Raw genomic sequence first — 12,740 nt, 5'->3', positions numbered from 1 at the left:
GTGGCCTGTCATTGATTGACAGGTCGTGCGGGGCGTGGGATGACGCGTGAAAGCGGCGAATGACGTCGCGGTCTGTCATTGATTGACGGGCCGTGCGGGCCGAGGGAGGAGCCAGAGGCGGTGCTGGTGGGGAGGAGCGGAAACTGTTCGCTTTCCTCCCCGGAGAAAGGAAGGGGATGAGACTGGGTCGAGGGGGAGAGGCCACGGGCGAGGATTTGGGCGACGCGAGGACTGGTGCGTATCGGAGACGGACGGGATCCACAACTGAGGGAAGTCCCGAGCTGTACTTGCAGGGTGCAGGATGTCTAAATTTAATGTAAAAATGTCTCAATAATTTCCACAGCACCGCTGAATTTCGCAGAGCTTCTACCGAAGAGGCTGAAGGCAACAGAATGAATGGACTGGTCCAGATTGGGAACCACAGGGTGGTTGGATGGCAGAGGAACCAGAGAAGATAACGGGAACAGAACAGCCAAGAAGGAAGGAATATCCAGGAAAACTGGGAAAGGCAGATTTATAAAAGAAAAATCAAGTTAAGAATTGCACAGAGAGAAAGGTGGTGGGGAATGTAAGTTTGTTTGCAAGCAAATGCAGGAAGGAGATTGAATTGAGGCATGGGCAGAAGGAGACCTGAAGTTAGGCAGAGCTGATGTGTGAAGTGCTGGTAAAGTTTTCATTCTGCAGGTAGTGATTAAAAAATGTATAGAGTTCAGGACTAAAGGCGAGTTCACCAAAATGAGTGAATGGTAGAAGGGTCAGAAACTTTACATCTATGTCGAATATTTGGCACTGCCGGAAAGAGAAGGGATCAATTCCTGCTGATGGTAATTTGGGCTGCCTGGTGTTTGGACTGCAATGATCCAGATTTTAGGGAGACGATTGGAGTTGGGAGGGGAGAGAGGAAATGTGTGGCTAAAATGAAAATAAGCGAGATTTGAGGAAGATTGTCGATTGCATGTATTTTTAAAAATTGTTGGGGAGATAAAATTGACCAAATTTGTGAAAATGTTTAATCACACGACACCTTAACTGCAAAAGGATATTTTTAAAAATTTAATGATTAGCAAGGTTATAAAATGTAAGCTGTGTTCCTCATCGAACTTTTGTGAAGGGACTTTGTGTCCTCATAGAATCTTTCAAGATATGAAAGATGAGGAAGCTCTGGTGGGATGAATGTAGCTGTTAAAGTACATGGTATAAATCTTGAGACATTTTAGGTTTGTTTCCTTCAAGATTTGTTGTGGGATGTGGAAAATGGGTGTGGAATAGTTTTTATATATAAAAATGAGCATATTTTTTGTTGTTTTACAGAGCCTTGTGAATTCATGCCAGTTAAAGATTTGTACAATGTGCAGGTTTTTCTTGCGATTTTAAGTGATGGCAAATTCTGAATTCCAGTGAGGTTTTCTTTTAAGAAAAAAATTGCTAGACACTAGAAATTTGGTTCCCTTTTTTTAAAGAAAACAAGGATCTTGACATTAAAGTTTCGCTTTTTAAGCTTTTAACCAAACTTCAATTCCAACTCTTTTATGATTCTCCAGATTTTCTTACATTAATTGACAGTGAAAGGGCCAGTGGCCTGCTGCAATGAACAAAGACTTGTGCATCCATTCGTGGCGTGGTTCTTACTACTTGCAGAGTGAGAAACGATGGGTTTATGGGAAGCTCTCACTCACACCGTCCCAGTTGACTTTCACATCTGACAAACATGGGCTCACTTTGACCAGCTTCAAGCTCTCTTGCATCACTGGCATCAAGAAGGAAACATCCAGCTTCATATTCAGTTCACTAACTGTGTCAGTGGCTGGTGGTGAGAAGCACTGGTTTAGCTCACTTCAACCCAATAGAACTGCGGTGTTCAATGTCATCGAGCATTTCTGGCGAGAACACCTACTCTCATCTGAAAGAGGTGAAGTGGAAGCTGACCCCAGGTCATTGTCAAAGGGGAGGGAGTTGGTCAACCTGGCATCCAGTTCTCAACAATGTTTGGGAGATACAGCCAAAGTTCTGCATCATCAGGGTGAACAATTTGATCGCATTATGAAGGGGCTTGACAAGATTGAATCGGACTTGGATGTGGCAAACAGGTAATGTTACTGTTTGGTGCTTACATGAGTTTCAGAAAAGTTTTAGAAGAAATTGCTGAAAAAAGGGCTTGGAATGCAGTAGTGTGGAACTGAAGGTACTGTGAATTGCAGTCTGTTCCACATGTTACTGAATAGTATTTGTGTCCATGGGCCAATTTTTATGATCTGTATACATTATTTGAATAAAAAAGCTATTTCTTTTTCCAAGCTTTTCCTGATGATTATATCCACCCCAGGTTGCTTGCACCTGCCAACAATCGTCCTTTTGCATTCCATCTACTCCTTACAAAAAACTATGCATCAGTGGGATCTGCTGATCCATGATGCTTTTGGATGGTATGCATCTCTTGTATCCAGTCTGATTCCAGCCTTAGTAATTTCATAATTGTACCCTGAGTTCATCCTATTCACTGCTTCACTGTAACACAGTCCACCAGAGAGTTGCAGTCTCAGGTCTTGTACTCCACTATTGACTATGTGCATTTGAGTTCATTTTTTAAATCTATTTTTCTCCAATATTTGTATTTTCTTTAAGATACTCCCTAAAGCTTGTCTGTTTAACCTAATGTTTAGTCATCTTCTTCAGTATTCTTGTTGTGGTATGCTATACAAAAAGTTGTGAGCTAATTTTTCTTCACCAGTGGCGCTATATCATTACACATTATTGTCTGGTATTGTAGAAGTCATGTGTGTGTTTTTTTAAATGGTTCTAGACCTGAGCAACACAGGGATTAGAACAATTTACTGTAAAGAAATTCAGGTTTGCATCACTGTGTTAGTGAAAGCCTAAGGGATTGATTGTATTTGTTCACTACTTGGCTAACAGTTCTTTTCAAAAAGAATGTTGTTGGCAGTGAGAAAAAGTTTTTACGTTTTCATTTACAGGTGAATTAGTAACCTTTCCATTTTGGGGGCTAGATCTAGCTGTGATCAAAATTCCCCAGTGAATGGAAATCACCAGGGAGACTGCAAGAGCAGCTGTGCAAATTGAAAACAACTGGGTGCTTGTGTGTATCATTTTGGATTTTCCCACAATGCTTTTCACTGTGTCCACATTTTTATTCATTAACTTTCCAATTGCATGATGTTGCAGCAAGCAGAATTTGATGGCAGTGTTTATAAGCAGAGGCTCATTCTTTGGATAGATTTCCAGCGCTTTGTCACCAGTTGTTATCCTATTCGTCTGCATATAAACTTTGACTGTGATTATTAGATGACATGACTCTAATTCAGTGGTTTTCCTCTTAAGAGGAAAAATAGCTATCAACAATCCAGCCTTTTTCAAACTTTTTCTTTCCACTCACATTCTTCTTCTTTGGCTTGGCTTCGCGGATGAAGATTTATGGAGGGGTAATGTCCACGTCAGCTGCAGACTCGTTTGTGGCTGACAAGTCCAATGCGGGACAGGCAGACACGGCCACCTTAAGTAATCCCTTAAGTAGATGCTTTGTGATTCGTAAGGGAATTAGTAATTGATTGACTTATTATGTGCACAGTTTCAGAACTCCAAATGAAATGGGCCAATGACAATTTTTCTCAAGCAAAATATTTCAGTAACAATAGGCTCGAGAGCAGTGGTTCTTAACCTTTTTTTAAATCCCACTCATTACCACTTTAAGCAATCTCTTACTAATCACAGAGCACCTATGGCATAGGGATTACTTTAGGTGCTCTGTGAGTGGAAAGAAAAAGTTTGAAAAAGGCTGGATTGTTGATAGCTATTTTTCCTCTTAAGATGGGTATGGTACTGGCGAAGCCATCATTTATGTCTTGACGGGAACTGACAGATCATGTTTCAGTCCTGGTATTGCTTTCTTAATGGCTTAAAGGAGGGTTCGCATATAATGTTCAACTTTATCCACAAATCCTCAGCAAAAGAAATCTTCTGTACTTTCGTACAGCAAGACAAGACTCCATTTGCACATGCAGGAAAAAGTGGCAAATAAAGTTTCTATCGTAAAATGTCCAGATGATGACATATTTAACAAGAATGAGTTTAATTGTTTATTCTTGGCATTTCCATTGCTGACCACATCACCATGTGTGGGAGGGGGGTGGGGGTGGGGGAAGTGTCATCAACAACTCTCAAGAAGGTTGGCACCCTATTCCTTTATCTTTATTCCTCTGTCTCTGCTGTATCTGCTCTCAGGATGAAGTCTTTCATTCTACAACACTGGAGATGTCATCCTCCTTCAGAATACTTGGCTCTTCTGACACTAACTTAGCCTTGTCTGCATCTCTAATTGCCACACTTGCAACACAGCCACTCACAGCCCCAAGCAGTACTTCCAAGAAAAGCAACACTTCACCTGTGAATCTGAAAGGGTAATTTACTGCATTTGTTGCTCCTCATACAGCCACTGAGAGAATGTAAGCAGAATTGGAGATCACTTCGTTGTGTGCCTTTGTTCTGTCTGCTGCAACAGTAAAGACCTCCCAGTGGCCAACCTACTTCAATTCCACACCCTTTGCCACATTTACTTGTCTGTTCATGGCCTCGTATACTGCCAAGTTGAGGCAACCCACAATTTGGAGGAGCCATGCTTTGTATTCCAGCTTGTCAATCTCCAACCAGATAGCATTGATGTTGGCCTCCATTTTCCATTTATCCCTGCTCCCCCATCCCTATCCCTGTCTCCCTCCTCCAGCTTCCCAGCCCTTTCTATTCCTTCTATCAAAGAACTAACTTTAACCCTCTGCCATTTCCCCATCTCCTCAGCTATCCTCCCGCCTGCATCCACCTATTACCTCTTGCCTGAATGTCTGCCAAACTGCCTGTCTCCCCTCTGGTGAGCCTTGCTGTACTAACATTGGCTGTGCATTATCTCTACTGTTTAGGACACTCCCCTTGGATATAACTGTATATGCATCTATTGTCTTTCATTATTGTACCATGAGTTTCTGCTAATAAAAGCCATGATTATTGTTTGACCACATGGCCTTTGTCTACTTCATCAACTGGCACTTCAATTTTATTAGTAGAAATGGATGCAGCCCTCAAGCCAGAGCGGCTGATAATCGACCAGTCTGCCCCGAGGGCCAGAGAAATTTTCAACCACTGGATTGCTTGTTTTGATTACTACATGCCTCGAAACAACGTGGTCGATGAAGCGATATAGTGGGGCCACCTGAACTCTCTGCTGGGTGAGGTCCCTTTTACCGTAACGCAAAGAGCTACGACTCTGGCTATAGCCCGGGAACGTCTGACTGCTTACTGTGCAGTGCCACGGAATGTGGTGCTTGCTCGACACCAATTGCTGATTAGACACCAGAAACCCGGGGAAAGTGATGCTGCCTATGCACTGGCACTCGACTCACTGGCAAATGAATATGATGTCAGGGCAGTCAATGTGCAACAACTCCGCAATGCCTTGAAGCTGGATGCTTTAGTCAACGGGATTGACTCCAGATACATCCGACAGAGGCTGCTGGAGACGGAGCCCTTAACCTATGACTGGGCAGTCCCTCTAGCCAAAACACTGAGAAGTGCCATGCGGTCCAGTGAAATGCTAGAAACCGAAAAGGAAACATCCAGGAGCGCTGGAACCCTAAAGGAAAGTAAAAGGCGAACTCCTGAAAAATGGTACTTCTGTGATAAGAGCTGGCACCCCAGACAGAAGTGCCTGGCGTGATTTGCTACCTGCAGCTATTGTGGAAACTTGGCCATTTTGCTAAAGCGTGTAAAGTGAAAAGTACTCCCACTAATAATAATAAGAAAAGAAGCACTAAGAAAATGCGTCCTGGAGCTGCAGGAATGGAAGACAACTGTGAAAAGGGGGATTCTTCAGACGAACAGGCTGAATCGACTCCAAGCGATGGCAAGGTGAGATCCCGTGATAGCTCAATTGACTCCAAAGCTTGGGGGATGTTACGGACTGGAAGGGGGAGGTGAATGGTGAAACTCTTGATTGTCTAATAGACTCGGGGAGTGCTGACAGCTACTCGGGGAGTTGCCAGAGCCTTAAATTTGCGGAGATATCCAAAGAACCAAAAGATACCGATGGCTTGTAGTGAACTTACAAAAACCGTATGGGACAAGTGTAAAGTTACTTTAAATTTGCAGGAACATTGCCTGGCTCATGTGTGGCTCTTTATTATGCCAGAGCTCTGCACCCCTGTGGTACTGGGGTTAGATATTCAATCTCAGATGAAGATTGTAGTGTTAAATTTTGTTGGGCCACTAGCCACACTTACCATCCCCTGCGCTAGTTACTGCAGTCTGTCCACATTAAAGATCAAAGCTCCCTCCCTTTTCATTGATTTATCCCCCGAGTGTCGGCCATTGCCACTAAGAGCCGTTCTTACAGCAAAGAGGATTGTGAGTTTATCAAAGCTGAGACTCAGAGATTGCTTAAAGGGAGAGTAATTGAACCCAGTAAGAGTCCATGGCGAGCCCATGTGGTAGTTGTAAAAAATCACAGTAAGAAACGACTGGCTATTGACTATAGCCAGACAACCGTTATACTAAGCTGGATGCCTACCCCCTGCCACACATCAATGAAATGATTAATAGGATAGCGCAATACAAAGTGTACTCCACTATTGACCTCAAAGCAGCTTACCACCAAATCCCCATTTTTAAAAAAAAAAGGAATGACCCAATACAGCCTTTGAGGCTGATGATGGGGGGGTTTATACCAGTTTAAAAGGGTACCTTTTGGAGTCACTAATGGTGTGTCAGTGTTTCAGAGGGAAATGGATAAGATTGTTAGGACGAATGAGTTACAGGGTACATTTCCCTATCTGGATAATGTCACTATCTGTGGGAAAAGATAGGCTGAGCCCGACAACAACCTAAAGAAATTTTTAGCCACAGCTCAAGAACTCAACCTTACATTTAACGAGGGCAAATGTGTGTTCAATGTGACAGAGCTACCCATTCTGGGCTACATTGTCCGCAAGGGTGAAATTCGCCCCGACCCGAAAAGAATGGCCCCCCTTAAGAAGTTACCACCCTCAAACTCAGCAAAAGCCCTTAAAGTGTGTATGGGATTCTTTTCCTACTGCTGCAAATGGGTTTGGGACTACGCCACGTAGTTCGGGACTACGCCATGGCTTTCTGTTTGACACTAAATGTTTTCCTCTCTCTCCAATGGCCTTGAAGGCTTTCAAGAGAATTAAAGTTGATATTGCCAAAGCTGCACTCTCATCCATTGATGAGGATGTCCCATTCAAAGTGGAAACTGATGCCTCAGATTGTGTCTTGGCAGGAACCCTTAATCAAAAGGGCAGACCTGTGGCATGTGGACTTGAACTTAAACATCCTGCCATTGAAAAAGAAGCCCAGGCTATTATTGAAGCTGTTCGCTACTGGAGACACTTTCTAGCCGGCAGAAAATTTACTCTTGCCACTGATCAGAAATCTGTAGCCTACATGTTCAGTACTAAACACAAAAGTAAAATCAAGAATGGTGAATAGATCTCTCAACTTATAATTATGAGATCCAGTAGAGACCGGGCAGGTTAAATGATGCATTATCACGATCTGCTGCTGGTGCTCAGCTGGAGGGGCTAAATAACCAACTGCCATCGCAAGGAACACGCAACTCATCTAAGACAATTGTGCACCCTCCTGAGCGACTTTGGCCTAACAATCAATCCGACTAAATGTCAGTTCGGGCTAGAAACAATAGACTTCCTGTGCTACAGAATCAACAAACATGGGGAAACACCCCTGCCCGAAAAGGTAGAGGCCGTCAGGTCCTTCACCAAACCCCACATGGTGAAGGGCCTCCAGGAATTTGCCAATATGATCAATCTTTACTACTGCTTCATACTGGTGGCATCATGCGCTCCCGTTCACACTAATGGCGGGGAAGAAAAAATAGGTCACCTGGGACAGGGAAGCATAGGAGGCATTTCAGAAAGCAAAAGATGCATTGGCTAATGGTACGCTTCTGGTACACCCCAGGACAGATGCCCTGACTGCCCTCACGGTAGATGACTCCTACACAGCGGTCGCAGGCATGCTTGAACAGTTGATTGAGGGGCAGTTGCAGCCCTTGGCATTCTTTAGCAAACAGACCCTGAGATTCCCACCAACAGGACGGCAGTTTCAGGGCTCAGGCTAGAGGATGTCATCAATGGCCACGTAGTGGGAACGCTGACCAAACAGTGGCCAGAAAGCTGGTGATGTCACTTCCACCGACAATGATGGAAAAAACCGGGCACAGCAGCAGGAAACTGGGCCTATGTAAGCAAGGGCAGGGAGAGCAATAAAGCAGTCATGACTATAACAGTATCGAGTGTGTGTCATTCTTCCACGTATGGCATCTGGGATCCTGAGTACAACTGAACTCGATTAGTATTAAAAGAAAAATACTGCAATAGCTGGTTCACATTGCATAACGGAAAATAATTAATTATTTTAGTTCTTGTAAAATATTGCAGGTGTTCCTCAGTCCCAACCATTATAAGTTGCTTTATCATTGACCTTTCTGATTTCTGAGTCTCTTCCATATTGTGCATTATTGCATCTTGGAAATATGTCACTTTTCTTTCATCTTTGGATCTAAATCCGAAAATCTCCTTCTGAACAACATTGTGCATCTGAGTGTGCAGGGGAACCTCATCTGCAAGACTGCAGTGCTTTAAGAGGGTGGCTCATCCCCTCGTCCTGAGGACACTTGGTCCATATCCTAAAAGAAAATGTTCTTTTTTAAAAAAAAAATTAGGAGGCTCTTTCTGATGGACTTGGAGGAAACTATTCTTGCTCATCAGAGTACTAAATGATTAGCCCTATCCTGAGACTATTATCCTAGGTGTTGATTTTCCGGCCAGAGAAATAACCCCAGCAACTATTAATGAATTCTATATATTTTGGCAGGGATTACCTCCTACAAATTACCTTATTGTTTACCCCTCTCATACTACAACTCAGTGTGGTGAATTTGCTTCTTTTGGAAAAGGGACTAAAGCTGTGCATATTAGGGATATGTCCCGCATCGGACTTGTCAGCCACCAATGAGCCTGCAGCAGACGTGGACATACCCCTCAATAAATCTTCGTCCGCGAAGCCAAGCCAAAGAAGAAAGTAGGGATCTGGTTACCACATTACAGAATGATCATTTAAAATTATGTAGCAACTTCCCACAGAGGATAATAAATTTCCAGAATCTCAATGGACTTGGAATCAATTGGGTAGCAGAGCTAGCATAGCGGTTAGTGCAGTGCTGTTACAGCACCAGTGACCGGGTCTGGGATTCGAATCCTGTGCTGTCTGGAAGGAGATTGTCATTCTCCCTATATCTGCAGGGGTTTCCTCCAGGTGCTCTGCTTTCCTCCCACTGTTCAAAACGTACTGGGGTTGAAGGTCAATTGGGTGTAATTGGGCAGCATGGGCTTGTGGGCCGAAAGGGCCTGTTACTGTGCTTTATGTCTAAATTTAAAAAAAAGTATTTGTGTGATTTGGGGTTAATTAGGAAGGGTTCCCACTGGTCAGTGCAGCTTAGTTGGACTGAATGGCCTGTTTCCCATGCTGTATGATTCTATGGAATTTTCTTTCTTGAAGGGTGATGAAAGGCTAGGTTATTTACGACATAGATTTTCAAAGTGGGCGTTCGCCCACCGGTGGGGTGTGGGAATATTTTGGTGGGGCGTGGGGCTTAAGAATATTTTAGTGGAGTGTAGGAATATTTTGGGAAATAATTAAAAAGTTGGTTTGGAAAAAATAAACTCATTATGTTGGTGTGAAAGATGTGATTTGGCGATACTGTCAGTACAACACAATTGTGATAACTTCCAAGTAAAATCACTTTGTTCTTTTTATTTTCATAACATGTGTTTTTGGTCTTTTGATTTTTCTCTGATTTTAACTGTTGTTATCCTTGTTTAACATTATAATTATATTTTTCCTGACCAGTCATTATCATCCATTCCAAATTATCTCAACAATCATGTCTCTGTCCATACCCCTTTACTTTTTCAGTTCAATTGTGAGTGAGATCTGTACCTATGTATCTTTGTGCATTAGCATATTGATGAGGAAGGGGGTTTGGCCCAGGTACTGGCCTGAGGGGGGACGCTAAAATCAGGAAAAAAAAATAGGGATCCCAGAAAGTAAAACACAAGGCTAGCGCAGTTTTCTCTGAGATAAAATGTCAGAAACTTCGCTGGTGTTTTTTTTTGATTTTTGTTAGGGTTAGTATTCGTTCATTACTTATGTTACATTTTTCAATTCAAAGACATAATAAAATATTCATTAATCTTTAGTAGAATGTGGCTTCAGTGGTGTTAGTGATTTGGTACAAGCTAAAATAAACTGTGTGGAAATTACAAAACTTGAAGATTTAAGGTTGAAACGAACAAAATTAGTCCCTCGAATCAAAAAACTCTGCAGCCAGTGTCAGGGGCAAGGTTCCCACTGAAGTGACGACAATTGTTGAGGGAGCTTGCACTGTTGTATTAATCTGTTTCAGGGAGCTCACGCTGTTGTATATTCAAAATGGACAGACCAAGCAAGCAAAAGATTCGTCAATATTCAGCAGATTACTTGAAGTTTGGGTTTATACCTGCTGTACATATTGAATGTGCACCTTTTTGCCTATTATGCCAACAGACTTTGATAAATGAATCAATGAAAGCAGGTCGTCTTGAAGTTCATTTGAGGGTAAAACATCCTAACCATGTCAATTCGAAATTGGAATATTTTAAAGCACTGAAAGTGAAATTTGAAAATAGATAAAAAATCACTTCATTATTCACTGTGCAAACTACAGCCCTGAATCCTACCCTTGAAGCTCGCCTTGAAATTTCTCTGCTGATCACAAAACATGGGAAGAATCACATGATTGGGGAGGAACTGATTGAACCTGCAATATTATTGTTTCTCAAAACAGTTCTGCAAAAGGATGACAAAGATGTCCAAGCAATGCCATTGAGTAATATCTGTAACAGAATAGATAACATGGGTCAAGATGTTGAAAAACAGCTTATTGAGAAGTTGACATCAAAGAAGTTCTCAATACAAATGGTTGAATCTACTGTATGGGACAGTGAGGCTCTGTTATTGGCATATGTGAGATACATTGATCAGGAAATGTTTCAAGAAGAGAGATTGTTTTGTGAATCATTAGAAATAACCACTACTGCAGTTGATATCTACAGCAAGCTCAAAAATTATATGGATGAAAATGAAATACCAAAAAGAAACATGGTGCACCTGCTATGATGGGGGGTGGGTTTAAAAGAAAAGCAGGATGAAAATCCAAACATGTTGGTTGTGCATTGTGTTATCCACCAAGACAACTTAGTTGTCAAGAAAGTTTCCCCTGTTCTACACGAGATACTGCATTCTGTGATCAAGTGTATCAATGCCATCAAAGCTAATGCCAAATGTGAATATCTGTTTAAGCAGTTTTGTGTTTTCTTGCTTTAAAGATAAGTGGCCCTGTTTAGCTTGTGGTTGTTAATGGTGAGGATTTGGCAGTATTTATGTGGTTGATCCCCATATTATGGCTGTTTGGGAAGGGAAATTTGCACTTGCAGAATTCTTGACATTGCTGAAATATAAATTGGTCTCACAGAATTTATGTGAAAAGTGCTGCAGTTTCCCTAGCACTTTCAAACACTGCACTGCACTCCAGCATCTGCAGATTTTCTAGTTTACTGCAATGAACATTTTTTTAAAAACACTTAACGCTTGTTTCTTGGTGTATACAAATAACAAGGCTTAGTGTGATGAAAAACTCTGATAAGACAGTTTTCTAGGAATGCAACTTCCTCATTTCACATGGGCCAGCTGGACCTTGCTATGAATTCTCTTCGATGCACTTGGCCCTTCAAACATTTCTGTTTCATTATTGGGGAGGCTGTGAATGTTGTATGGACAGTTGGTTATTCTACTGCATTGGTTCTCAACTTTTTTTCACTCACATCCCATCTTAAGTAATCCCTTTCTCACCACAGAACATTCAATGCCATAGGTGCTCTGTGGTGAGTAAGGGATTACTTTAGGTAGTACGTGAGTGGGGGATAAAGGTGAGACCACTATTCTGCCACTACACACAATTTCATTATCTAAATAAATGAAACATAAGCCCTTATCTCTTTAGAACAATGTAACTGAAAAGAGCAAAAGTCTCAGCTGGTCTGCTAGATTTATTTGGGATGATTGATTGTTTTCTTTTATGGATGCATATTTTCCCTGGTGTAAGAAATTTTTCCTGTTCCCAAATGTTAATTTTTTTTAATGTCACTATATCGATGTGAGTTTTTTTTTTAAAAAGAGTTCTGTAAAAACCTTTAACTTTTATGGTAGATGTTAAGGGTTGTGCATTTGATCCCTCTGTAGGCAGGAGGAAAAATAAATCACAATCAAAAATGTGTTTGAAGCTTCTTTGAAAATGGGGATGGTGGTGGAAATAAGTTCTGAGGAAAATAGACTATAACATCAATGCAGTAGAAGATGAGGAGGATATGGTCGAATTGTGGTTATTTTAAGGCATTTGCAATCATGTCTAGAGTTGACACTTCATCAGCCCCACTAACATGATTTGCCTTTTAATTTTGTTTGATATAACCTGGTAAACTATTGAGGCTGGTCTATTCAGGACATATAGCAACTGCCACAACCCGAGACTGACTTTTAAAGTGTGCAGTAGATGCAGAAAGCAACTGCAGGCCAAATGCAGGCAAGATAAGTAGGATTAGTTA

At 41.8% G+C, this 12,740-nt stretch overlaps 1 protein-coding gene across 7 annotated transcripts in view; it reads left to right on the top strand.

Annotated features, from left to right (window-relative positions):
- Window positions 1-65: 65 nt before the first annotated feature.
- snap47 (synaptosome associated protein 47) overlaps window positions 66-12,740 on the top strand; it is a 52,793-nt gene continuing 40,118 nt past the window's right edge. For 4 of the 7 annotated variants that reach the window (XM_069922137.1, XM_069922143.1, XM_069922141.1 and 1 more), the window contains exons 1-3: window positions 66-234; window positions 344-568; window positions 1,542-2,087. In XM_069922137.1, the coding sequence (XP_069778238.1) occupies window positions 1,588-2,087 (500 nt within the window). In that variant the 5' untranslated portion in view covers window positions 66-234; window positions 344-568; window positions 1,542-1,587. The remainder of the gene's footprint in view (window positions 235-343; window positions 569-1,541; window positions 2,088-12,740) is intronic. The other 3 variants (XR_011352476.1, XM_069922139.1, XM_069922140.1) reach the window with 3 other exon arrangements.

Source organism: Narcine bancroftii, chromosome 2, assembly GCF_036971445.1.
Source record: "Narcine bancroftii isolate sNarBan1 chromosome 2, sNarBan1.hap1, whole genome shotgun sequence".
Lineage (NCBI taxonomy): Eukaryota > Metazoa > Chordata > Chondrichthyes > Torpediniformes > Narcinidae > Narcine > Narcine bancroftii.
Note: the sequence above shows the minus strand (reverse complement) of the source record. Positions and strands in the feature narration are given on the sequence as shown.